This window comes from Chenopodium album, chromosome 21, assembly GCF_948465745.1.
Source record: "Chenopodium album chromosome 21, dcCheAlbu1.1, whole genome shotgun sequence".
NCBI lineage: Eukaryota > Viridiplantae > Streptophyta > Magnoliopsida > Caryophyllales > Amaranthaceae > Chenopodium > Chenopodium album.
Genome location: NC_137854.1, coordinates 1787875 through 1815713, shown reverse-complemented (window position 1 = coordinate 1815713; position 27839 = coordinate 1787875). Strand labels below are relative to the sequence as shown.

The following is a 27839-nucleotide window of genomic DNA, read 5'->3' as shown; positions in this document are numbered from 1 at the left end:
TATTACGATACATGAAATTTTGGTCAATTCAAGTTATTCGGGTCGGGTTTGTATTTCTCAGTACCTTTAGGTCGAGTTCAGTTCGGGTCAGGGATTGCCAGCCCTACAATAAACTACTCCTAGTTGTTATAAGGAAAGTGTTGCAGTAGTGCTTTTCACTTCTTATTATCCCCAATCACACTCCCAAATCTTGCATTAGTACATTCATTAATTTTTAAAAAAAAAAAAACACAACTAGCAGATAATTTACATACTTATCCAAAAAAAAAATATTTACAAAGTGTACTCCTATATAAAAAAAATGCCGCGTCAATCACCTAACTTTATACTTGAATCCGAAACCGTCCAACAAATAAATCTCTCTCACACATTCTCTCTCCAACTTTTCTTTAAACTTGAACATCCTTCCAATTCCTCTGATTCAAACCTCCCGCATTTCACTCACTCCTCCTCCGATTCAACTCACCATGAATCGGCGACGACTCCGATTCGCCGCCATTACCACCGTCTTCCTCCTTCTAATCTCTCTCCTTACCTCCACATTTCCGGTTACCTCCGCCGTAAATTCCACCTCCGACAACCTCAATCTCCGCCGTACATCGCCGTTAATTCTGCCTCTCTCACCCTCCCGGAAAATTCCTAGCGCTAAACTCCGGCGTCTTCTTCAAGCTAAACGTGTTCCTATTAATGCTCGCATGAATCTCTTCGACGATCTCCTCTCCAATGGGTATGTATAAATTCTGAAAATGTGAAAATCTCCCATTTTCTCAATAAGTAAAATTCAATAATTTAGGTTTTTTTTTTAGGTATTATACGACGAGATTGTATATAGAAACTCCACCGCAAGAATTCGCGTTGATTGTAGATACAGGAAGTACTGTTACTTATGTTCCTTGCTCTGATTGTGATCAATGTGGAAATCATCAGGTATTTTACTCTGATTTTTTTAAAAAATTTAATGTTATAATTCGTATTTTTTTGGTTGATTATGATTAATATCTGAATGTGAGTGATTTGATTGGGAGGAACTTAGTGGAATTTGAATTAACTTTCTTAGTGATGGTTGGTGGATCTGAAAAGGATAGATAGATTGATTATGTATAAATTAATTTGGTTCAGTGTTTTACAAGCAATACTTTATTTCTTCTTTAGTTATTATAATAATCGTGAAATTGAAGCTTCATTGCTCTACATTGTGTTGCCACTATGTAATTATCCGGAGGCAAATTTAGAAATGGATTTAAATTTGGATTATGGAGTTATATCAGTGTGAAAGTTGACATAGTAGCTGATGGTATAACTTGATAAGCATACTTTGCGTTTGGAAATTTGTCGTGATGATGATATTGAATACATGTATTGTGACATTTATATAATTATTACTTTTTACTTAATTGTATACTAGTCATGCAGCATTCCCAAAATCCCACATACAGGTTTTAATTTAGAAAAATATCTAGCTTTCCGCTAATTTGGTTTCCTAGAATGTAAGCTCTAGACTCTAGTTCCATTGATATGATGATATCTGAGTGTGCAACATGTGGATGTTGATGTGGCTGCTGTTTTGTGGAATTTTCTAACTATTGGAGGGTGTAGGCTTATGTGTGGGCAAATATGTGTAATGATCTTCTAATTTGGAAAACAAGTTGCTTTATCTTACCATTCTTGCAGAAAGATTAGATTTTTGGGTTCAAACTAGCAAAATTGGAGGGGTGGGTGTAAGCTTATGTATGGTTAAATATGTGTAATGATCTTCTAGTTGGGAATAAGAGTTGTTTCTAATGAAACTAGAGTACCATACTTGCTGAAAGATAGGATTTTTGGATTGAAACTATCCAATTGTAATTTCGAAGCATATAAATAATAGCCATCCTAGAGTGTGATTGTCAAAAACTAAGACATAATGTGTTGAGGCAAGACCGCAAAAGATAATTAATTTATTCATTTACTTTGCTCAATTTTAGATACTTTGTTTGAATTCTTTCTGTAGGATAATGTATATTATATTTTCTTTTGTTTGTTCTCATTTGAATTACATGCTTGGGTGTTGCATCCTCCTAGGGTTTCTCCCTGTAACTCCTGCGCGTGCTTTTCACGTAGTATATGATAAATACTAGTGAACAGTATATTATTTGTTTTCTTTCTTTCTTTCCTTCAATTATTTACTTTTGTAATACATGCCTAGGTGATGCATTCTCCAATTGTATCCTTTTGCCATTCTTGCGCACCCTCTATGAAACAGAACTATATGATTTTACTCCGTCCTGGTTCTATAAAGGATGTGTTTAATAATTTTGTTTCCTTCTTAATTTTTTTTACCTGTTACCACTGGTTCTTTGCTTAACTGTTTTACCTCTTTTTTCTACTTTTTTTTTAATTAAAATTTGTAGGACCCAAAGTTTCAACCAGATCTTTCAACCACCTACCATCCTGTAAAATGCAATCCTGATTGTACATGTGATGCCGAGAATGCTCAGTGTGTCTACGAGAGACAGTATGCTGAAATGAGTTCTAGCAGCGGCGTTCTTGGTGAAGATATTGTATCATTTGGCAACCAGAGTGAGCTTAAACCACAGCGTGCAGTTTTTGGTTGTGAAAATGCGGAAACCGGTGACCTGTACAGTCAGCATGCTGATGGTATAATGGGTTTGGGTCGGGGTGATCTAAGCATTGTTGATCAGCTTGTTGATAAAAGTGTAATTGGTGATTCCTTCTCACTTTGTTATGGCGGAATGGGTATTGGTGGTGGTGCTATGATTCTTGGCTCTTTGTCGCCCCCCTCTGACATGGTCTTCAGCCATTCTGACCCTGACCGCAGGTATGAGCTGAAAGGATTAATTAATTGTATAATACTTTATATATTTTCCTTAATGTCTGACACATTTACTCTAGTTTCTGGATGCCAACAGTCCATATTACAATATTGAGCTGAAGGAATTACATGTTGCTGGGAAGAAGCTGGCTCTTGATCCAAAGGTTTTTGATGGTAAACATGGAACTGTTCTGGATAGTGGTACAACATATGCGTATCTTCCAGAAGCAGCATTTGTGGCATTTAAGCGTGCGGTAAGCTTTTTTTTTAAAAAAAATTACTAATGACTTCTCTGTTAGCATTTGACTATTTCTGAATCTAGATGAGATGACAAAATAAGTTTGCAATTTGAAGATGCAATGTAGAATCTCTATGTATTTTAAATTTAATACTTCAATTGTTAAGCCTTAATTTTTGTTCTATTCATATATCTTGCTTTGACTAAATCTGTTTATTACGGAGTAATATATAAATATTATGTATCTATATTTTTTACTACTCCGATAGATTTGTAAGGATATCAATTGTTAAAGTTCTGTGTTGGGGAAAGTGAAAGTAGAAGGTAGACCAATAATAAATGGAGGGATTGCAATTCGACTATATGAGCAATTAAACAAGAATGTCTTAGAGAGAGAGAGGAGAGTGTCTTAGGTTTATTGACCACTCAATTATGCAATAGGTATGGATTTTGATTTGGAACTATATATATAATCCTTCCCTTAACCATGTAAGCGTTGAGGATGCTGTATTTTTCCACAATATATGTCAATAACTATTATGCATGTTGTTATGCAGTTAACTAGTGAACTCCATGGCCTTAAGCAAATTCGTGGACCTGACCCCAATTATAATGATGTTTGCTTTTCTGGTGCTGGAAGGTAAGTTTATACCACTGATGACTTGTACACTGATTTAGCAGTTGTTCTGTCCCAAATTTTAAATTTCTGTCATGCTTGTGTTTCTGCAGAAAGGTTTCCGAACTTTCAAAGACATTCCCTGCTGTTGATATGGTCTTTGAAAATGGTCTAAAATATTCACTATCACCGGAAAACTATTTGTTTAAGGTGATTTTGGCGGCTTATTCCTTGTTTTTGTTGGCTTATTTCTTTTTTTTTTTTTAAAAAAAAAAACTGACAACTTTCAAGGATGGCTGGATGGGGATAGTATGACATAGTTAAAACTTCTGATTTATATTAGAATATATCTCATGCTCACATATTACGTCCTTATTCAGCATTCAAAGGTGCCTGGTGCGTATTGCCTTGGAGTTTTTCAGAACGGGAAAGATCCCACAACTCTTTTAGGAGGTACTGTGTGCTTAGCTATTTATCTGATCTAATTTAAATCTTTTTCTGTATTTTTTGAGTTTTGATGTTTTGTTTAGTTTGTGCTAACAGTCTCCCGATGTCCTTTTGCTTAAATTATAGGAATTGTTGTCCGTAATACTCTCGTGACATATGACCGTGAACACTTGAAAGTTGGATTTTGGAAGACAAATTGCTCTGAGTTATGGGAGGGACTTCGTGTGACTGATAATTCACCCACCCCCGCACCTGCACCTGCCCCATTAAACGGGGAGGTTTCCACTCCAGGATTGTCACCAGCATCAGCATCAGCTCCAGGACCAGCACCAAAGGGAGTGCCAAGTTATGCTATTCCAGGTACATTCACCAAGTGATCCTTCTTTTGTTGCGGTACTAGACTGAAGAATTTTATTGCATTAGTATGACTTGTGCAAATGTCAATATTTCATCACCTTTGTAAATTAGAGTTTTTGTTACACATTTATACGTTTATTGACGTCTCTTTTCATTGACTTCATTAATCTCAGGAGAGATAAAAGTTGGATTCATTACATTTGATATGTCTTTGAGCATCAAAGACTCGGACTTGAAGCCTCGCATATCAGAGCTATCTGGCTTCATTGCTCAAGAGTTGGGAGTCAATACATTACAAGTAAGTTGAGCATAAAGTTGATCTTTCGATAACAATTCTATTGGAGCTAAGATGTAACCAAACTTTTGGAACTCCACTTTCCCCTCTAAATATAGAATGGTTTAAGACATCTCTTTACATCTTGAGCTCCACTCAGGAAATTCTATTTGCAGTCCAATAATATCTTTTTGCTTTTCATCATGTGGGAACAGTCTTCAATGCGGCTAATAGTGGGAATACCTTAAGACATTTTAATGCAAACAGCATTTCACTTGTTTTTTTGTTGTTTTAATTTGTTTGGTAAAGAGCTCTTTTGTTGGTTTCTCCAGGTTCATTTACTAAATCTGACTTCGTCTGGAAATGGTTCCCTGATAACATGGGGAATTTATCCAGAAAGATCTGCCAAGTATATAGCAAACACAACTGCAATGGTAGGTTGTTTTTGATGAAAGATTTTAATGTTGGAGGAAGCTGTATTGTTATTTCCTAATATTAATTTGATCATGATCATTATCATTGCAGCATATTATTGCCCATTTAGCAGAACATAATGTTCAACTTCCAGATACCTTTGGCAGTTATACGCTGGCTAATTGGAAGGTTGAGCCACCTATGCAACGGTAAAGTCATTATTTTAGTTTCCCTAATATCTCGAATATGGTGGTTTATATTTTTTGTGTATTTTCCCCCTGCATACTTAATAATCAGTATGCGTGTGTGTATTATTCTTTCTCTTACCACTCTGTATGTTGTGACTTTACTAGTCTATGATTTTGTAATGTCCTTATTCCATACAATTGGAAGAGTATAGTTTTTGGTTCTACTCAAGTATTTCTTTATATTTTGTTCGTGATGTTTCAATGAAGTGCTGATTGCTCTAGTTTTGTCTTACACTAGTATATTTCACCTCCATGATCTCATGTGTTTAGTGGCATGAGTCTCAATGCAATGAATGCTCAGAATTGAATTAAAGTTCTAAGTAAGGTTTCATTTTTATTTATTTTTTTGGCTTTTAAGGTCACTGCTCAGAATGCAATTGATGATGAAAGAAAAGCTTATGCATGTAGTTTTTGTGGCAAAAAAATTGATCTTTGTGGGGAAACTGACCTTGTTCTTTCAACCAAGTTTTGTGTATTTCTGCTGTCCTTAATTTGATATTTCTGCTCTCCTTAATTTGATTCTTTTGATACAGGAGTTGGTGGCATCAACATTACTTGCTAGTGGTCATGGCAGTTATTGTTTCATTGATGTTGGGTATATCTGTTTATGGGATTTGGTTCATTCGGAAATGGAGGCAGCAAACAACAATACAATACAAGCCTGTTGATAGTGATACTGTTGTTCCTGAGCAAGAACTCCAGCCATTGTAAACGAATAATGACTTATTCTCCCATTCTTTTACTTCCAAGATTTTGCTTTTAGCATTTTGTTATTGTAGAGCAAGGTAGTATACACACAAGCTTAATGCCTAATTAACGAGGGATCTGTCCTTGATTAACGCAAAATGCCTAGAAGAGTTAAGCTATTTCCAGCCTTCATTTTGTAGATAAATTCTTAATCTCTAATACATGGTGAAATCAATAGTTTACATTTCTTCTGCTGTTGTTAAATGACTTTTTATTAAGTGCATCTCTTTTGTCTTCCCACCTCTTAAGCATCCTGAACAGTACTCCGTATTACATCTCTTTGGTTTGGGTTTGTGACAATAGAACTAAATACTAGTACTCGTATTTGTTTTTTAGCATAGATATTAACAGACCACAAGCTCATGTATTTCAATTTGTTTCTTCATAGATTAAAAAATGACATAATAATGATTAGAAAAATGACATACTATTTTGAGACGGAGTCACAAAAGTAATAATTTTACTATGTGGTTTAGTGGTTTAGGAGGACAGGGAAGAAGACTAAAAACGGACGTTTATGGTTGCATATAATGATTATATATGGTTCCAAACGGCATCATATGACCCCGAGATGTATCTCCTAGCATCTCAAGTGTTTTCGACACCGGGGGCCGAAAACTCCAAAATTCCTCAAAAAGCGTGGATAATAGCCTTCAATTTTGGAAATTTTCGACTTTTTTACGCCCGGAAATAAAAATTGCCGAGATGATTACCATATACCATAATACCCTCCGGAAGTCTATTTGGGTGGGTGTAACCATCCAATTTGCCTTTAAGCATCCAATTTAACCGTTTACAACTTGCACCGATTTAATAAACACAAGCCTACCACGGTAGTTTATGGCAGTATATAATGATCATATATGAAACTAAACTGCATAATATGACCACAAAATATATCCCCTGGCATCTCAAGTCTTTTCGACACCAGGCACCAAAATCTCCAAAATTCCTCAAAAATCGTGAATAATACCCTTCAATTTTGGAATTTTTTGACTTTTTTCGCCCGAAAATTAAAATTGCCGAGATGATTACCATGGACCCTAATATCCTCCGGGAGTCTATTTGGGTGGGTGGAACCATCCAATTTGCCTTTAAGCAACCAATTTAACCGTTTACAACTTGCACCGATTTAATAAACTCAAGCCTACCACGGTCGTTTATGGAAGTATATTATGATCATATATGGTTCCAAATGGCATTATATGACCACAAAATATATTCCCTAGCATCTCAGGTCTTTTCGACACCAGGCACCAAAAACTCCAAAATTCCTCAAAAATCGTAGATAATAGCCTTCAATTTTGGAATTTTTTGACTTTTTTCGCTCGGAAATAAAAATTGCCGAGATGATTACCATGGACCTTAATACCCTTCGGGAGTCTATTTGGGTGGGTGGAACCATCCAAATTGTCTTTAAGCATCCAATTTAACCGTTTACAACTTACACCGATTTCATAAACTCAAACCTACCACGGACGTTTATGGCAGCATATAATGATCATATATGGTTCCAAACGGCATTTTATGACCACGAGATATATCCCCTAGCATCTCAAGTCTTCTTGACACCAGGCACCAAAACCTCCAATATTCCTCAAAAAGCGTGGATAATAGCCTTCAATTTTAGAATTTTTGTTTTTTCCGCCCGGAAATAAAAACTGCCGAGATGATTACCATGGACCCTAATACCCTCCGGGAGTCCTTGTGGGTGGGTGGCACCATCCAATTTGCCTTTAAGCATCCAATTTAATTGTTTACAACTTGCACCGATTTCATAAATTCAAGCCTACTACGAACGTTTATGGCAGTATATAATGATCATATATGATTCCAAACGGCATTATGTGATCCCGAGATGTATCCCCTAGCATCTCAAGTCTTTTGGACACTGGGCGCCGAAACCTACAAAGTTCCTCAAAAAGCGTGGATAATAGCCTTCAATTTTGGAATTTTTTTTACTTTTTTTCGCTCGAAAATAAAAATTGCCGAAAAGATTACCATGGACCCTATTACCCTCCGGGAGTCCATTTGGATGGGTAGAACAATCCAATTTGCTTTTAAGCATCCAATTTAACCGTTCACAAATTGCACTGATTTCATAAACTCAAGCCTACCACGGACCTTTATGGCAGCATATAATGATCATATATAGTTCCAAACGGCATTATATGACCTCGAGATCTATCTCCTAGCATCTCAAGTGTTTTCGACACCGAGCGCCGAAAACTCCAAAATTCCTCAAAAAGCGTGGATAATAGCCTTCAATTTTGGAAATTTTCGACTTTTATTCGCTTGGAAATTAAAATTGCCGAGATGATTACCATCGACCCTAATAACCTCCGGGAGTCCATTTGGGTGGTAGAACCATCCATTTTGCCTTTAAGCATCCAATTTAACTGTTTAAAACTTGTACCGATTTCATAAACTCAAGCCTACCACGGACGTTTATGGCAGCATATAATGATCATATATGGTTCCAAACGGTTTTATATGAACCCGAGATGTATCCCCTAGCATGTCAAGTCTTTTCGACACCGGGCACCAAAACCTCCAAAATTCCTCAAAAAGCGTGGATAATAGCCTTCAATTTTTTATTTTTATGACTTTTTTTCGCCCGGAAATAAAAATTGCCAAGTTGATTACTATGGAACCTAATACCCTCGGGAGTCTATTTGGGTGGGTGGAACCATCCAATTTGCCTTTAAGCATCCAATTTAACTGTTTACAACTTGCACCGATTTCATAAACTCAAGCTTACCACGGACGTTTATGGCAGCATATAATGATCATATATGGTTCCAAACGGTATTATATGACCCCTAGATTTATCCCCTAGTATCTCAAGTCTTCTTGACACCAGGCACCAAAACCTCCAAAATTCCTCAAAAAGCGTGGATAATAGCCTTCAATTTTTGATTTTTATGACTTTTTTCGCCCGGAAATAAAAATTGCCGAGATGATTACCATCGACCCTAATACCCTCCGGGAGTCCATTTGGGTGGGTGGAACCGTGGAACCATCCAATTTGCCTTTAGACATCCAATATAACCGTTTACAACTTGCACCTATTTCATAAACTCAAGCCTACCACGTACGTTTATGGCAGCATATAATGATCATATAATATATGTGGTTCTTAACGGTGTTATATGACCCCAAGATTTATCCCCAAGTATCTCAAGTCTTTTCGACACCGGGCGCCGAAACCTCCAAAACTCCTCAAAAAGCGTGGATAATAGCCTTTAATTTTTTATTTTTATGACTTTTTTTCGCCCGGGAATAAAAATTGCCGAGATTATTACCATCAACCCTAATACCCTCTGGGAATCCATTTGGGTGGGTGAAACCATCCAATTTTCCTTTAAGCATCCAATTTAACCGTTTACAACTTGCACCGATTTCATAAACTCAAGCCTACCACGTACGTTTATGGCAGCATATAATGATCATATAATATATATGGTTCTAGACGGTGTTATATGACCCCAAGATTTATCCCCAAGTATCTCAAGTCTTTTCGACACCGGGCGTCGAAACTTCAAAAATTCCTCAAAAAGCGTGAATAATATAATAAGGCTAGAAGTCTTTTTTTAAGTGGAAGGACTTCTAGAGAACTTAGAATTTCAATTTTATAGTGTAGAAAGTTTTGATACTGACTTTGTATGATGGTGATTATGTAATTGATGACGCTGCTTATAAGACCAAACACGCTCTCTGGTAATTACTTGGCAGGGAAGCAATCCACTCCCAATTCATACTGTATTTTGTACGAGTACTTCGGAGTCTTATGCTGTACTTTTACAGTTTTACAGTACATTCCACGTACTCCGTATAATGTATACGTAGACTCCGTACTTTATACGAGTAGTCGAGTAGTTAGCTCTTATGCTTCGTTACAAGAGAATCAAAACTTGGAGCCTCATTTCGCCAATATTAGTCATATTGTGAGGGTTGATTTAGAGTTTATACATGTTTATGAACCTCCCTTCCTTTGAGCTTGCTTTCCATGCCTCATTTTCTTGTCTTTTCTTTTGAAAGCATGCATCATCATCTTTTAATTTTACAAAACGAGTTTATAATTCTTGATGAGTTGACTGATCGGCCATCAGATAAAAATATAATTAATCTTTTGATTGAAACATAAAGAGTATTTTATGTAAAATACATGTAAACAAAAGTTATACTTTTATTGTATGATTGACAAAATCACTAAAAGTCTTATAGTAATAGCACTTTCAATATGAAATGTAATTTCTTCATTCCAATCCCACAGACGACTAATTGTGGAGCATGCGTCAACACAATTGAAATTACAAAGTATTTTTTCTCAGTTTTCCTACCTTATAATTCCAGCAAATCACACAATTACTTTGGCAGTTCGTGAAAAAGACGGGAGAACTTTAGAACAACCAAGAAAATTTAAGATAAGTTGTTAGCTTTTAATATATACGACTAGCTTGTTGACCTTTTTAGTCAAAGGTCTTCCCACAAAAAAGCAATTGTCATATAATCGGGAATTTTAGGACAACAACCAAAAACACGGTATTAAACTCAACGTATTTGAAAAGTCTATCTTTCTCTCTTCTTTTGTTTCTTCCGCCATTTTCGCTTATTTGCTCTTCACTTTCAGGTAATTCTACTTCTTTCTTTATTGTTAAATACTCCTGTAATTGTTGATTAATCTGAATTAAAAGATTATTTATTTGATTATAACTTTGTGTTCTTGTACATAATTGTTTGTTAATTTAACATTTTGTTCACTATTTGATTGCAATAAATTTCTTTGTTGCTCAATTTTGATTGAACCTTGAATTATTGGTTTATGTTTGTGGTATCAGATACTAGAAATGCGGTCGTAGAAATATTCTATGGGTATTCTCTATTATTATGTATTCTATAGTTATAATATTTAATTTTTTTGATAGTTGGATCAGCTGCATTATTTCATCTCACGTATAAGTAATTTTCTAGGTCTCAATTTCAGAAACTTGAATTAGCATAAATTAAAGTTGGGGTTTTGAAGAAATAAAACGAGTAGTTTACTAGTTTTGAGAATTTGGGTAAAAGTTTTACACTTAACAATTGCAATTGCATATTTTATTAATTTGGAATTCCTGCTTACATACATCAAAGGTTAATTGGCTTCCTGGATGATTAGTTCTTCTTGCGAATTCCGTGTTCTTTATTGATCATGATTCATGTGAAAGATGGTGATATGTGTTGTTTTTGGTACAGAACATGTGCACAAGGAGAATATAGAGGCATTACACTTAAAATCCTTCAATAATTAGTTCATCATGGTTTCATACACTGACTTAGAACAAGATACAGTTAGAGATGTCAATCAGCAGAAATTGCACAATTCATCAGAAGCCGGCGAAATCAATGAAATAGGCATGATGGCCAAGGATCAAGATCTTCCTGCACCAGCAACAACAGGCCTTCAGCAAAAAGAAAGGAAAAGATATAATCCTAAAATTCGAGTTCAGTCGATGGGACTTTCACCCATGATTGTACCATTGTCTGCAAGAGAAGGTCAAAATGAGGTTGCTGCAAGATTTGAGGCCCATGTTAAGGAATTAGTAGAGAATCTGAAAAGTACTACAATCGAGACTGTAAGGGAAGCCACCTCTGAGCTCCGGATTTTAGCCAAGGACTTGGATAACCAAATCTTGATAGCGAGCTGTGGGGCAATCAGCCCTTTGGTTGACCTCCTTCGTAGTTCAGACATGATAACTCAAGAAAACGCGGTCACAGCTGTTCTGAACTTGTCTATCAGTAACAACAATAAGGTCAATATTGTCAAAGCTGAGGCGATTGAGCCTTTGATCCATGTCCTTCAGAAGGGGACTTCTGAGGCCCGAGAAAATGCAGCTGCAACTCTTTATAGTTTATCTGTATTTGAAGAGAATAAGATTAGGATAGGGAATTCAGGAGCTATTGGTGCTTTGGTGGATTTGTTAGGAAATGGAACACCCCGTGGTAGGAAGGATGCGGCCACTGCTTTGTTCTACTTGTCTACATGTACTGATAATCGGCTTACAATAGTGAGATCAGGTGCTGTAAAACATCTGATAGACTTGATGGATCCTGCAACTGGGATGGTCGACAGGGCAGTGGTTGTGTTAGCAAATCTTGCCTCGGGTCCTGAAGGAAGAAAGGCTATAGCCGAAGCAGGGGGGATATCTCTTCTTGTTGAGGCAATTGAGTTAGGTTCACCCCGGGGAAAAGAGAATGCTGCTGCAGCACTTGTGCATTTTTGTGCAGAGAGTAATAGATACTGCAGAAGGGTGTTAGAAGAAGGAGCTGTGCCTCCTTTAGTAATCTTGTCCATGTCCGGAACCTCAAGGGCCAAAGAAAAGGTACGGTACAATTTTTGTGATTGTTTCTACTCCTTCCGTCTCATATTGAATTTCCTTTTCCCGTTCTGGGATGTTTTGTTCATGTCCGGACCTCAATACCCAAAGAAAACACTCAAAACGGCCCCTATTAAATCAAAATTGGGCGAATATGAGTTTTTATGTATCATCATTTGTTACTAAGCAAGTGCTTTTCTTTTGATGTATTGCAGGCTAACAGGATTCTTCAACATTTGAGAAACCTACAAGCAGCTTATAATGCTAGAGCAGGCGGATTGTATACCTGAAATTTCGCAATGTCATCTGTGGTAACTTAATTTTATAATCAGTTGAGAAATACATGGTATAAAATTAGTTCTTCCTGAATTGTTTGATCTTCTGTGAATATTGTGTAAAAGAAAAAGTATACGAAGTATTTTCCTTGATAGTTAGGCAACTAACAGGATGTGAATTGTTCTGTTACATCAAGTTGAACAAGTAAGAACATCTTTGACATTTCACCTCCTGTTATCTACTTAACTGTAGTGGACAATTAGCCTTACTCCTGTAAATTTGAGCTTCTGATTAGAGAATGATACGTTTTAGTATTTTTGCAAATGGTTAAAATGATGTCCATGATGTTTGCGTGACACCAAAATATTATATTTATTTCAGAGTTTAAAGAAATACGTCGCTACTAAGTAATTGTGCAAATGGTTAAAATGATGTCTATGATGTTCGTGTGACACCAAAATATTTATTTCAGAGTTTAAAGTGAAACATACCGTACATAATTACTATTACTCATAAGAAAATACTTCCCTATGTCCGTTTATAATTTAAAAATACTAACGTAGTTACAATTATTTCCGGACAAAGGGAGGGGAGACGATTGAGTTGTAATTTTCAGAATAGAGTGATATTAAGGGCACTTGGGGTTGCCCTTAGAGTTCATCATGTCTCTGTAGCAAGGACATTCATGTTTGTTGCCAAAAGTCCCAGATGGTACACAATTACACTTAAGGCAACACTTGAGGCAAAATGTTAGACATCGGTCATGTCCTGATTTACTGCATCTCACCCCACACTTGGAGTCACAGTCCACACCTGCATTCAAGAATCAATTAAATTCCAGCATTCAGTCTTTTATTTCAAAGGCTAGTTTGGTAAATGAAGAGAAATTACAATTCTGAGATATTAATGTAGCCATGTAGGAATCAGGGAACCCTTGGAGTGTTTTTTTTTTTTTTAACTAATAGGTCTAGTACAGTTGAAAGTAGTCAAACACTCCATAAAACACCAAATAACTTTGCTTCTTTTGAAGATGTTAAAATGTGTACATTTATATGTACTTCCTAAATTTTTTGAACTGAATGTGCATAAATCATGAACAAAATGTGCAAACTTTATTTTTTTTCTTTTACTCGTAAACAATGTACAGATCTTTTGAATGGCAATTTTACATTTTCCATAAATTAAAAAGAATATATACTCTGTTTCAAATCATTAGCATCCACACTAGTTTATTTAACCAATAATATTTGCTAACTGAAAAAAAAAAAAAAACAAAAAAAAAAACTACCAATTCAAGCAAATCACACAACTACACAAGTTTTACATAGAGAACTATGGACTAGATTATATTTGTTCAAGGAAAATGCATAAAATTAAGCATATTGTATTTGATGAAAAGATTTCTTACTTGAGTTAGGCTTGATTGCATCAGAAAGAGTCATGTATGGATGAACTAAACATGAGACAAGAACGAGGAAAACAATAGACAGAGTTGCGAAAAATAGCTTCATTTTTTTTTGATTTTATGGGGAATTGTAGCTTTACTTCTAATTACTATGGCCTTGATTATATAGCTGAAGAAATACTAAGATAGCTCAAAATTATGAACACATGTTCGGCTATTAGGCAGTGTTACAGAAATTTTTTTACACAGGACACCGTATGTCGTCTGAGTTGTGATTCATGCAAATACATGCAAACGCAACTAAAAGCACAATTTTATATCGTATACAGTACACTCAAGCAATTAATTTTACTTTTAATACCTACCCTTAAAAGAGTAGGTTGATTTGCGTAACTAAATGAGTAGCTGATACACAAAATGAGAAAATTGTAGTAAGGTTTAGGTACGTAATTTATGTAACTCTTTGTTAGTTGCCTAACTGTTAGACAATTAAATTTGTTCTTGTAAAAACGAACTTTAGATAAGAAATCGGTTTATATTACTTATACATATTACTTACACATTATATAACCAATAATATAATAAGAAATTCATTAATGCGTAATGGTACATATGACTAAAATGATGTTGAGAAACACCAATTCATTTATTTTGGAGTTTCGAGTGAAACATACCGGTACATAATTTACTCTTATTAGAAGCATACTAAACCTATGCCCGTACATAATTCAAAACAAATATACGATTATTATAGTGACAACAATTTCCGGACAGAGAGAAAGGTGACTAGATCTAAATTTATCTTGTGAGAAAACTTAAGGGCACTTGGGTTTGCCCTTAGAGTTCCTCATGTCTCTGTAGCAAGGACATTCGTGTTTGTTACCAAAGGTCCCTGATGGTACACAGTTGCACTTCTGGCAACAAATTTGGCAGAATTTCATACAGCCTTCATGTCCTGCTTTACTGCATCTCGCACCACACATTGAACCACAATCCAGATCTACATTCCAAAATCAACAATATTCAAGCTTTCAGCTAAATGAAACTTTAAATAAAACTTCCTTTATTTGTAACTCATTTTCCTTTGAAATCAACAATATTAACCCAGTCAAGGCACTTCATTTATATAAAACTTTGGCTTTTTTTTGGGTTACAACTTCAACTAACACTTACAAAATACCCAAATTAGTGGCTTGTAGGTATCTACCCTGGGCTATTACTTAAAATATCATATCGTATTATTTGAGTTCTTTATAAAAATAAATAAATAAATAAAAATAAATAAATAAATCAATTAAAAAAAAAAAAAAAAAAAACACCCTTTAGTAGTAACAAGACTTGTAACTCAATTTGCTAGTCTTGAGTTCAAACTCTGTTATAAACGTTTTTATTGTCATTAATACAAAATACAAGACATTTTTTTTACCATACAACATTACTAGAAACATAAAATATATTTTCATAGAATTATCATGCTTTTAGTATTAAGACTGTTAACTATAACTCTATAAACACAATAGTGCATACATTGATACATATAATGATAAAGATCAATGTTCAAAATTGACTTCAAAAGTTGTTATTCTAGTCTTGTCTAAGGAAATGCATACAATAATTAAGCATATAGTACTTGATAGAAACCCACTTACTAGTGTTAGGCTTGATTGCATCATTAAGAGCCATGGATGGATGAACAAAAGATGAGGCAAGAACAAGGATAACAATTGACAGAGTTGCAATAACAAGCTTCATTTTTCTTTGATGTCTGCAAATTTTACTAGGACTTTGATTTGAATTCTTGACTTGGAGTTAGTAAGGCTTTATAATGGGGATATATTAGCTGAGAGTGAGACAACAGTACGGTGTAAAAGATTAGGTCATTCAAAGCATACTACACATGGCCAAACTAAGGACCCCTGTAATTTTAGCGCGTCCAAATGTATACATCATGGTATGAATATGAGATAGACACAACAAGTTCAGGCTCCATACCGATCACGAAAGGGACTAGTACTATTTGTTACGTAAAGTTTAAATCACTATGTACAATAAATGCGAGCTCATGTGCTCAAGTTATGTTCGTATCTAGATGTTTGACATTGTACACACAACCTAACAAAAGTGTCTACATAAGTAAAAATAAATAAGAAATTCATATAATATCAAAAAAGACACATCAATTTCCCTTTTACGTTCTAGTTAGGGCCTGTTAACATTTACTTGATTTCAGTTCAGATCCAATCATTTCAGTTCAGTTCAACTTCAATCAGTTCAGTTCAGTTCAGCTCAGCTCTTAATTTCCCTCTCACATAAAATATACATTTCAGCTCAATTCAGTTCAATTCAGCTCCAATCAGTTCAGTTCAGTCCAGTTCAGCTCACTTCAGCAAATGTGAACAGATCCTAAATAGTTACTAGCCCATTATGAACTCGATGCATGTGTGATTCTTCAAAAATTGCTTCCAAAAATTTCAAAAGGCTCGGACAATTTAAATTGGAAAAACATAAAATAAAATTGCAATATGCTCAAGATGTACATGGACATGGGATCACATGCCGAATATGACAACACATAGAAGGGTGGTCCTATGTTGTCCTTCAGGTTTTTTGGAATTTTGACTCCAGTTCAATGAACATTAATGAATCATATGCATCCGTTCGTGCATATGCCAAATTTTGTAGCGCACATAAGGTTGAATGTAGCATGGGCGTGTCCTTAAATAAGGGAAAATCGTGTACCTTGCACAGAACTAGAAGTGTCTTCATAGGAAAATGTACAGAAAATAAGGCTGAATTAAACAGATGCCCTTGCATCCGTGCTGCGGTGCGCGGCCTCACGGTGAGGTTATGGCACCCCTGCATTACTGCAATACACGGCCTGCCTCTTTTAGGGGCAGTTCTTGCGGAACCTGCACTCATGTTTCTGTACTTTAGGGTATGGGGTTTATCCCTGAAGACAATCTTTTGACAGTCCGGTTAATACTGTAATTGATGTTCTTAGCTCTAGATACACCTAAATGTTTTGCAAACAATCGGTGAGTAGTGAGTGATTTATAATTTGTTAGGAGAGGATGTAAACATTGAATTAGTGCTAACTTCATTTACAAAGAAAAGGTGCTGTATATATTGTAATCCGTATGCAATTTTTTATGATCGATTACTAATCTCTGCATATCTATAACATAAAGAGTAGAAAAAATACTTTGTATATATTTATGGAATAAGGTAATGTACAACAACACACTCATCAGGAAACCTATGTACAAACTATCTCAATTCTTCAGAGGAAGATTTGATCCTGACCTGAGATGCAGAGGCCGTGAAAATTGATTCAGTAATAACCTTCAAATAGGAAGATATAATTATGTATACTTGCAGATGAAATTTATACCATTATACATAGTCCGAATTAACATACTTCGTATGATATATATTTACTAGGATCAACCACCAAGGCTAAAAGATGGGCAGGACTGCTGTAAGTAAGAATCGTCTTCACCTTCTTCACTAGATGATAGCAAATTTACCTGCCAAAGCATGGTAAAAGTTAAGAAAGTTTACAAATGCATCCACAACTCCGCATTATTCCGTATATACTAGCCAGAGAAAACTTCCATAAACAAAATTACCTTGATTATTTCACACTTGGAGTTTGATTGTGCATAAGAAGCTAAGATACTCATGTTGAACGGCTGCCATTTACAAAATGAAAAAAATTGTCAGATTACAGATTCAAAATCACCTATACTCCTACAGGTTAATAATATCCTCTATGTCTGCTTATCCGAATAGAAAAAGGTTACAGTGGGAACAGAAAAGATTTACCCTGAAAGGATCACTCCTCAAGGACTGCACGAACATTGCTTTGTCTGAGCCCTTCCCCTGCAAATCATCCAGGAAAAAAAAATTGAGTATAGAAATAAGTAAAGAATCTAAAAGTCTTACAATCTGGAAGAATTATGTTAACATTTTCCCAAGCGCCAACCTCTCACTATTAAGGATATTATGGAGTACATGATCTTACAAAACTCCCCTTTTTTCTAGTGGTTATGCTATCTTCTCTCCATCACTCAGTTGAAGAAGGGGCTTAACATAAAACCCATTCATGAAGTCATAAAACATTCTTGGTAAGATAACATTTCTTGGACATTCTAAAGTACTATATATGATCTTGATATGAATTCCACACAAATAGAATGCTTGAAATTTGTAATTCAAGAGTTACCTCAAAATAAACATCTCTCAGTCGCCTTCCTGTCTGAGCACAACAAATGCGGACAACATGTTCATCAGAACTGCCTGTAATAATATAGTCGCTCCCATTCATGTAATACGAACGTGTATAGTTATGTGAACTTCCACTTGAAGCAATACCAAAGTCTGTGTGCAGTCTCCCGTCAGCAGCCAAAAGTTGTCGCACCTGGGCAATCAATTTCAAAAGGTCATAAGTTTTGTTCATTTTACTTAAACATAATAAAGTTTCAGGCTGAACAAGTTTAAATTAGTGTCAACTGTCAAGCACATATAAGATCCATCTAGTTCAGATAAGAGCCAGTAAATCCATCTACGAAGACTACCTCATTATCTACAGCTGACACAAGCAGATACTGGTCATCGGGGGAGAAGCAAACCATCACATTGCCTCTTGAACTAGTAGCAGTATAGCAAGGTCGGACCATTTTTTGTCTAATATCCCACATTTTCACATCATGATCAAATGATGAAGTCGCAAACATAAATGGAGAGAGATGGGAAAACTTGGCAACATTAATGGGCTCTTGATGTAGATCACTAAATAACTGTGAGCGTTTTCCAGTAACCATATCATACATGGCTACGTTTCTTGTGTAACCACTCACAAGAAGCATTTCATCAGTTGAGTTGATATGAACTGAAGTCAACTGCTCAAACTTATCAGAGGCGTTAAAAACACCATCGCAACAAGAATTCGCACTCTTTGCCGAAGTTTTACTGATGTCGTACAATCTTAAAATACCATTATCAGAACCAGCAAGTACCTGGTCATACCACACAACTATGTTATTAGCTCATTCTATTCACATTATGCCAAACAGTCTGAAATTATGAAATAGGGTAAAATAATAATGCAGAAGGGGTATTCATTATTCAATATCATCGTCATTTTAAAACGTGTGCCATACCTTGGAGGGGTACTTCTTAAGCCAACAGAGACCCAAAATGCTATTCCTTGCTCCCAAGGGTGGCATGTAAGAAAATTTCTTGCCATTCTCATGGTTGATCACCACCACTTCTCCATCCAAAGTTCCAAAAGCCATAAGGCTTGAGTCGGAAGGATGATATTCAAATTGCCTAGGACGGAACCTCCTGCTCTCTTCATTTGTAGCGAAGCTAATACTAGAGATGGAATTTAAATGTGGCCATGGTGAGGCACCTAGCTTGGCTGCACAAAGAGACCTTGAAAAACCATGCTGATTCTTCCTAGGAAGAGATGATTGCTTTGACTTAAAGGGAGTTCTCCTGGATGCTATTTCCCGATTATGAAGGATGCGGGAAACATTCTCTTCTGCATGTCTTTTATATGGCAAGTACTCAAAGTATGTTGAATATATCACCTGAGCTAGTTTTTTGTCCTTCTTCCCAATAGGTAAATTGTCTAAAACCTCTAATCTCGGCAAGGAAGCAATCATGAACTCCCTGTAATGTTTCTCGAAGCATAAAGGTGAAGGATGATGTGAAATGTACTTCTTTCTCGCAGAAGGAACTGTTACGCCTTCATTGAGGTCAAAATCATACCCATCTTGTACATTGGACTCATCACGGAAATTCTGAAATGTATGTAGTACATGAAGTTATTAAAATAATAACAATGTAACAGTATTTCAGATGTAAAAAAAATATCTAGAGAAGCATAAGTCATCATTACCTGTTTCAAACCAGAATGGGGATCAGATGATAAATCCAATACGCTTAAATTCTGTAGATGATCAGAACATGTATTAGTCTGTCCAGTAAAATAATCAGGTTTGCTGACATGAAAACCAAATTTATTGGTAGAATATGCAGGGCATGGGCCAGTATCTTCGCAGCACAAACAGTTTTGAAATCGAAGTTCTATTAGTGAAGGAAGCTTAGACAGGGCAGTAGTAGTAGTCCAGAGATTAGCAATTCTTGTCTCGCACATCGAAAGATGCATTAAGTTGGGCATGTTAGAAAAACAATCCTTGTGTAGGGTAGTCAGTGAGGTGCAGAAATCCAAATTGAGCTTTCGTAATTGCATAAAGCTTCCAACCATGTCAAGCTTCTGAAGACTAGAAGAACTCAGCTTTAAAACTTGACAACACAAACCACTTCGAAATAGATACCTAACAGGGAAAACCTCATAGTGTTAATCATTAGCTAACTATGAATTACAGTGCCTGACAAGAAGAATGTTATAATCATTTAAATATGAAGAGCAAAAAAAATGGAGACCAAAGCTGTTATTTGACTTAGGTCCTATTCTTTCAACTTATGAAAATAAAGTTCAGTAAAAATTAGTACTTCGTCAGACAAAAACACAAGTAAAAGCGCAAATTTTATAAAAAAAATAAATAAATAAAGTTTGCAGCACTGAACCAAACAAAATGTTTTGAAGAGAATAGGACTTTATATGTGGAGAGAATAGGAATTTATAAGCGGGTTAATATGACTATTTAGAAGCAGGACTCCCACCATAAGCACACTCAAAAAAGTAGCTCTCAGAACCACAAAACAAACCTCAAGAAGCGTTTTGTAAATGGCAAATCTTGAAGACTAACTGTACGGAGTTTTCGGTTGGCTGCACACATCAGTGAAAGAACCTGATCTTCATTTAGAATGCAAGGTGATTCATTGAGTATATCAACAGCATCAACATCAGAAGAGCTCATTGCATTGATCATATCAATAAGAGGCAATAAGTCAGCATCCTTCAGGTGGTCCAGTACAACAACAAGATTACTTGGCCTTTGAAAAGATTTCTGACGCTCAACCTGCATACGTAGGATAGCCAAAATTGTTTCTATGGAATTAGCATAAATCAGTCAAGATACTTGTTAATTGTTTTTAAATCTATTAGTAAGAGACCTCTTACGGCTCTTAGACCTATACAAACAACATGATCAATTTAACCTGCTCTGCATCCTCGATAAAGAAGTGACTGATCACATGTATACCACAGTTGAATTACAGTTTCTAAGGCTGTGTTCTGTTGGTAGGAAAACATTCACAAGAATTAGAATTGTGACACCTGAACCAAACTAAAGTTCTTGAAGTTCAGAAGCTGATTACAGTTGAAAAGTAATAAGAGTGTGTTTGGTTGGGTGTTTTCCAGCAGTTTTAAGCGTTTTGAACAAGCAGTTTCATTTTTAATTAAGACCTAATGACTTATACTTACCTAAAAATTCCATCTTAATTTGAATATTGAAATCAATTTCATTGAACTACTTACTACTGATACTAGCTCTGAAGTCAAAACATACCTTGGAAAGAGAGCTCAAAATAGCAGAATTAGGCAGCACCTTGTACCTTTTGCAACAATTTACATACCTAATACCACAAAAATATAACAATTTTAGTATAAGTGTACTGTTAATGGTTGCAACAAAATTAGGCACTTGAAATATCTAAGAGAGCACTTACTAAACTTGCATCACATTCATTCAAACAAAGCTCAAGAAGTCACATTTGATTCCAAAGTTAGCAATACTTTCTGATTCAATACTACTACAGCTTCTAGTTTTCAGTATTACAAATTTTCAAAGTAACTATACATAAGATAATCTATATAATGTACTTCATATGTAAAAATCATTTGTACTAAGACATTCATGTTAATTCTGAAAACTGACTGTGAAAATACTGTAAACTACTCTTTCTAGCTCCCATAAACTTGTTCAAAGGTGTTAAGGCCAAGCTCAAACTTGATTCAACTATGCAATAAGTGAAATACTACAACATCGTCTTCTTTAAAAATGATCCTTATCTCACATGTCTTGTCCCCAGTAGACATTAACAAGGTTCGGAATTAGGAACAAATGCACAAATTTTTTATTAGTCAACAATCATTACCTTTGATTGAATTGATTCTGGATAAACATATCATAATACTAATACAATAACTTGTACATCATAATCAGCTAAGTACCACCAAATGTGCCACGAAACCGAATTCCGGCTGCACATTCATATCCTAATCATTTACTCACTCCATTTTTAATTTTTAACTCCTACCTTGATTAAAAAAAAAAAATAAAAAAAATAAAAATAAAAAAACACTCACCCACACAGAGAGAGAGGGCAGTACTACTCGTTGAATCAAATTTCCACAGTAAAATAATCCATTCTCCAGGAAAATGATAATAATTTTGATTTCTACAGTATATACTTCGTCCATAAAAATTAAAGAGCATATAAACTGATTTAGAAAGTCAACTTGAAGTAGATCTTACACTTTGGTTGACAATTTTGATAAACAAATCATCTCTGCTTTATTTCTAAATTTAGAAATTGTAAGATATAGTAGCAAATCACTTGAAATTATATAAAATGCTAAAGTGAATCATATAAAACTTTAAAATTGAAGAGGAATCTTAGAATAATACAAGTAGAAACTTAAAAAATATAGAAAAAGTAAATACCTGGACTCAAAGCTATCCATTGAAATGAAGTATCTTTTTGCTAATTTTGAATCTGAGTGATAATTAATTTGTAAATTAGAGAGAAAATGGAAAGAAAGAATGAAGTAGTAATAGTGAGAAGAGTGAACGATAAGCAGAGTGACTTCTCAAAAGTTCATTTCAAAATAATAAAAAACTTAGGCTAAAATATGGTCGTATTTATAAAAGTACTAGGAAATTACTTTGAAGTATCTTAGTAGAAAATAATTGAGAAGATAAGAGTAAAATTTGGGGGTGTTTCTTTCTAATTATCTCGTGTAACATGTTTAAGAATAATCTGGTAAATGAGAAATTCAAATGGAAGACAATCATTTCAAGCAATTTGGCAATTTGCTATCTTTCACATAAACTACTCTAACAAATAATTGTACGGTTGGCTGTACTAATTGTTTTATTAAATTTCATTGAATTTTATTGGTAGTATTTTCAACTTTTGATTAATTATTAGCAATGTCAATGTGTGTCAACTTTGTTGTAATTATCTTTAATTAATTAAGGATGGAGTAGGTTACAATTAATTTGGATTGATTTATTATAGGGATTTTCAATTTTGCTATCATATCCCTTGTTGAATTTCGTTTTCCTCAAAATTGGTTACAAATTTACGCACATGTATACAACTTTATATTTGTAATAAGTACGAGTAGTTTAGATCTTAATGTGATCATATATATGTGTGTGTAATTTTTTTTTAGAAAAAAAAGAAATTATTAAGAAATATATGCTAAATAATTGTGATATATAGCATTGATATTCCAAAAAAAAATAAAAAAAAAAAACACACATTGATATTGTTAGATATTGTGACCCTTAATAAACTTGTTTATACGACTTATATCTTGGATCAATTAAAGTATACTTACACCGGAGTATTTTTGAATATTTTGTCATAGTTACTGAGTATAGATTTATCTGATTTAATGCTTTAACTTTTTAGGTTGTCATACATTTATACATGTTAGTGTATTACTAATACAAATTCAAATTTATTTCAATATTTTGTATAGGTGGCTAATCATTCGCCATTTATCCTCAATCATGCATGTATTAATCAGAAATTGTAATCAACCCTAAAAGTGGACAAATAGCACAATCAAAAAGACCAAGTTTCTGTGTTACTATCTAACAGAACAAAATTTAAAAGTGTTTTATCAAAATATGATTGTGCTTTGTGTTGGATTGTTGATAAGATCATAAGACCTTTATTTTAATTATTATAAGTAGTACTCCGTATTTGACTAGCCTTGCTATTATTTTGACAACCAAGACGATAAATACGATAAGCATGCACTTACTTGATTAAATATAAGTTTGTAACATACCAATTGTGAGTATTTGAATCAACCTCTTTAATTTGAGTACGTAATTGTTAGTTCAAAGTAGACGTAGGATTGTTTTAATATTTGAGCCATCTTAAAAAAAAAAAAAAAAAAAAAAAAAATTAAAAGTTATACTTCGTATATGATAAAGTTATGAGATAGAGGATGTCGGAAAGGTTAGAGAGAATGAAAGAAAGCATAATTGTATTGATGATAGAATACAACTATATATAGTGTTACAAAAGAATAATCCTAATACAATCTTTATGATTCACTCAATTCAAAAGTATAAGGGATTACAATATAAAATATCAAAGGCGTTTACATAACATAGATAATATTTACAAGGATTTGATAATAGTATTGATATCGAGAGACTTAATATCTCTAATAACATAATGAAATACATGCTAATTAATTTTTATCTAGTTGAAATGTTGAATAGGGGCTAGCTTGTCCTAAATTCCTAATACAAATTACTTTATATATTCTTTTCAAACAAGCTCGTGTTTAATTGATTGGTACGGATGCACAATTTCATAGTATAGATTCATTCCACAAGTATGCACATACGTTCTTGACATCATCATTATACAAGATAATGAGAAAAAAAAATCATAATAATACTTAATAAGAGTGTTAATTATAATCTATTTTTTATTTAGCTCTAAAATACGATAAGCAAATTCTTTTGTTTTTTTTTTATTATTTTTTTTTTTTATTTTTTGAGAGAATAAGCAAATTCACATTTAGAAATGGCTGTCATTGTTTTACCATCTACTTAAACTTATGTAAACTATTTATTTAATATTAAATAATTAGTTTCTTATAGTAAAATTACCTAGCGCAAGTTGCTCAAATATGTTAAGGAACATCCTTTTCCTAAACATGGAAAAAGGTACAAGCCACAGCCCACAGGAATGTTGACGTAGATAGTATTGTTAGATATTTTGAAACTTGTTGATAAAGTATCATAGCTAGTAAGATATTTGTTCAATCATCAATTTCGAGCAAAATGGATAGAATCGATGTGGTAGAGAAACTTTTTTCGAGTGTTAACATCATCTGCAAAGATATAGTTGTTGATGTAGTTTTGATATAGATCTTGTCTTCAGCTGAAGATTCTACATTAGTTATCACTTTACTATTCTGGTAGACTAATTACTTTACTCCGTACTATTTATACTCGTTGCTTCTCAATTATTATACGGAAGGCTCCCTTCGCCCTTAAATTATTTGCCCTTTACATATTTTAGCTATTAGTTGAGCGAAGTTAATAAGAGATAAGAATGATGAGGTCAAAAGTATTTTATAGGAAAGAAAAGGTGAAGTCTCTATAATCAAAATAGTACTCATACTCCGTAAAGGAACTCCGTATGATATCTTAAGAGGTACTTCCTCCATTTCTTTTTACTTGCAACACAGCCTTGTGGCACAGGTTTTGAGGTCGGGTTTATATAATATAAACGGATAAATTATTAATTATAATTTTACAAATGATACTTAACCCTATTCTAATTTTCGTGTAAAATTTATATTGATAAAATCGCTCGTCTACCCTCACTAATCATCTCCTAAAACTGCGTGCCTAAAAGGTGTGTTGCAAGTAACAGAAAACGGAGGAAGTATTATTTGATCATGGACTCACAGAATAGTAATTTTGCATACTTTTACACGTTAAGACGTCATTGTCAAAATCCAAATCATGAATATAATCTTATATCACGGACCTAGGATTATTTGAATAAAGTTCTCTGTAATAGACTAATAGTACAGTGTGATCTAACATTCTGCTTACCTTTACAATTCAGGTCACTTTCGTTCATATTATGGGGCAATATGGGCTAAGATTTCTTGTTTCCATTCGGGCCAGGGCTTTGCTAAAAATTTATTGCAGATAGGCCCATATTATTTGCATAGTAATCTGGGCTGAATTAACAAGTGATCCGTATGCAATATACACAGTACTTCTTACATTCAAAATTATTGAAGGCTTTGAAGCATTATATTTATGTAATGTAAAATTCAGCAAATTTTTTAATCTCAAATTTTGTGAAAATTTTATATATACTTGCAAGATGCACCGGGGGTTAATTTTTGCTCACTTAAAATGAGCAAGAAAAAAAAATGTATATTTATATATATACGTATACATTTGGATGTATCTTCTGTTTAGGTGTATTAGTGTATATAACAACCTTTGCAAATATTGGGTATCACCACCCAACATGTCAGCTAACAAAAGTTTGGGCCTGTTCACTTCAGCTTAATTTCAATTCAGCTCCAATTAGTTCAGTTCAGTTTATATTTTCTTTCTCTCATAAAATATTCATTTCAGTTCAATTCAGTTTAATTCAGCTCAGTTCAGTTAAGTTCAGCTCAGTTCAATAGATGTAAATAGGCCCATAATATGACTAGGATGATATCTATTGAAGATTTGAAGGTCATTTTACAACAACATAATCAATTGAATAATAAGGCTTAGGTCTTGTTTTCGTTACCATAATATAAGTTTCAGAGCTTTTTCAGTGCGGCAAGCCACATGGTGCGGTAAGGGTTACTTGTATTCTGGGTTACTTGTTTCTGGAGTTACTTGTATGTGTTACTTGTAGAATATTACTTGTATTTTGGGGTTACTTGTATGTGTTACTTGTATTCTGGGGTTACTTATATGGATTACTTGAATGAGTTGAGTAACACCTACAAGTAACCCCAAACCAAAACCTCATACCAAACCAATACACGCTACAAGTAACTCTTGACCAAAACCAGTAACACCCATACAAGTAACACCTACAAGTGATCCATGACAAAAACCAGTAACACCCATACAAGTAACCCTATAATACAAGTAACACCTACAAGTAACCCCTAACAAAACCAGTAACACCTATACAGGTAACACCTACAGTAACACCATACAAGTAACCCCTGCCGCACCATGTGGCCAGCCGCATACAAAAATTTGTATATAAGTTTTACTCTTAAAAACCAGTGATTACATGAAAAATTTACATAATAATGTGATTCGTGTTATTATGTTAAAAAAAATTGTCAAGCTTGGGAGTTGGGAGCTAATATGTGACCAGAGTTAAGGTTATCGTTAATGGGCTTAATGTGAGAACCAAATTCGACATGATATCTATAGTTGTTGCTTGGAAGTTGTGAACAAGATTAATCAGAAGTAAAATGACAAAATTTACTAAAATATCACCATCAAAGTTATTTTAACTTTTGGTAATTGCTTTGATGTTGTTTTCTTTTGTCACATGTTTATGGAGACTAATGAAGCGGCACATGTCATGGCTTTATCACAAATTCACAAGTTTCATTAGATTTTTCTAGCTAGGGTTGTACTTATATAGTTGATGCCCTTACTCCTCAAGATGTTATTACTGCCGATTTATGTTTAATTGCTAATGATAAGTCGTAATTCACAGTTACTGCCGATTAATGGTTTAGAGCTAATGATAGTTAATGGATAGGTCGCAATTCACAGTATCAACGTGATAGTTAACTTTGGATCGACCTATTAAATATAATTGGCAAAACAATTTCCGAACAATTTACAACATCTGAAAATAAGCAGACAATTGAATTCGAGGAACATCATAGAAATGAACAAAATTTGCAACATGGGGATTAGGTA

The 27839-nt window shown here is 34.4% G+C and overlaps 4 protein-coding genes across 4 annotated transcripts; 2 read left to right on the top strand and 2 right to left on the bottom strand.

The window, feature by feature from the left end:
- Positions 1-402: 402 nt before the first annotated feature.
- On the top strand, positions 403-6337 carry LOC145601050 (aspartic proteinase 36-like). Its single transcript, XM_081656968.1, has 12 exons — positions 403-727; positions 807-927; positions 2391-2818; positions 2910-3066; positions 3608-3690; positions 3780-3876; positions 4047-4119; positions 4240-4473; positions 4644-4768; positions 5077-5178; positions 5270-5367; positions 5940-6337. Exons 1-12 carry the CDS (start codon positions 468-470, stop codon positions 6115-6117), a joined length of 1956 nt encoding a protein of 651 aa, XP_081513094.1. The 5' UTR covers positions 403-467; the 3' UTR covers positions 6118-6337.
- Positions 6338-10647: 4310 nt separating this feature from the next.
- LOC145602150 (uncharacterized) lies at positions 10648-13147 on the top strand. The gene is made up of 3 exons (XM_081658318.1): positions 10648-10786; positions 11392-12518; positions 12728-13147. Exons 2-3 carry the CDS (start codon positions 11454-11456, stop codon positions 12800-12802), a joined length of 1140 nt encoding a protein of 379 aa, XP_081514444.1. The 5' UTR covers positions 10648-10786; positions 11392-11453; the 3' UTR covers positions 12803-13147.
- A 1803-nt stretch (positions 13148-14950) lies between these two features.
- Positions 14951-16000, bottom strand: LOC145602296 (peamaclein-like). Its single transcript, XM_081658483.1, has 2 exons — positions 15843-16000; positions 14951-15193 (listed from the first exon to the last, which is right to left on the bottom strand). Exons 1-2 carry the CDS (start codon positions 15943-15945, stop codon positions 15009-15011), a joined length of 288 nt encoding a protein of 95 aa, XP_081514609.1. The 5' UTR covers positions 15946-16000; the 3' UTR covers positions 14951-15008.
- Positions 16001-17383: 1383 nt separating this feature from the next.
- LOC145601718 (protein DWD HYPERSENSITIVE TO UV-B 1-like) lies at positions 17384-22963 on the bottom strand. Its single transcript, XM_081657783.1, has 10 exons — positions 22833-22963; positions 21675-21741; positions 20932-21185; positions 20099-20537; positions 19356-20000; positions 18771-19211; positions 18419-18613; positions 18019-18075; positions 17823-17885; positions 17384-17720 (listed from the first exon to the last, which is right to left on the bottom strand). The coding sequence occupies exons 1-10, from the start codon at positions 22850-22852 to the stop codon at positions 17637-17639; spliced, it is 2265 nt and encodes a 754-aa protein (XP_081513909.1). The 5' UTR covers positions 22853-22963; the 3' UTR covers positions 17384-17636.
- Positions 22964-27839: the final 4876 nt, after the last annotated feature.

Bases quoted from the DNA above. Each gene is read 5' to 3' on its own strand.
- LOC145602296 (XM_081658483.1), bottom strand. From the start codon at position 15,945: ATGAAGCTTGTTATTGCAACTCTGTCAATTGTTATCCTTGTTCTTGCC. The intron at 15,194-15,842 runs GTAAGTGGGTTT...TTTGGAATGTAG, and splicing joins TGCAATCAAGCCTAACACTA to ATCTGGATTGTGGTTCAATG.
- LOC145601050 (XM_081656968.1), top strand. From the start codon at position 468: ATGAATCGGCGACGACTCCGATTCGCCGCCATTACCACCGTCTTCCTC. The intron at 2,819-2,909 runs GTATGAGCTGAA...GGATGCCAACAG, and splicing joins CATTCTGACCCTGACCGCAG to TCCATATTACAATATTGAGC. The intron at 3,067-3,607 runs GTAAGCTTTTTT...GTTGTTATGCAG, and splicing joins TTGTGGCATTTAAGCGTGCG to TTAACTAGTGAACTCCATGG.
- LOC145601718 (XM_081657783.1), bottom strand. From the start codon at position 22,852: ATGGATAGCTTTGAGTCCAG. The intron at 21,742-22,832 runs GTATTTACTTTT...TTGTGGTATTAG, and splicing joins ATGGATAGCTTTGAGTCCAG to GTATGTAAATTGTTGCAAAA. The intron at 21,186-21,674 runs GTATGTTTTGAC...CTACGTATGCAG, and splicing joins TTTTGAGCTCTCTTTCCAAG to GTTGAGCGTCAGAAATCTTT.
- LOC145602150 (XM_081658318.1), top strand. From the start codon at position 11,454: ATGGTTTCATACACTGACTTAGAACAAGATACAGTTAGAGATGTCAAT. The intron at 12,519-12,727 runs GTACGGTACAAT...GATGTATTGCAG, and splicing joins CCTCAAGGGCCAAAGAAAAG to GCTAACAGGATTCTTCAACA.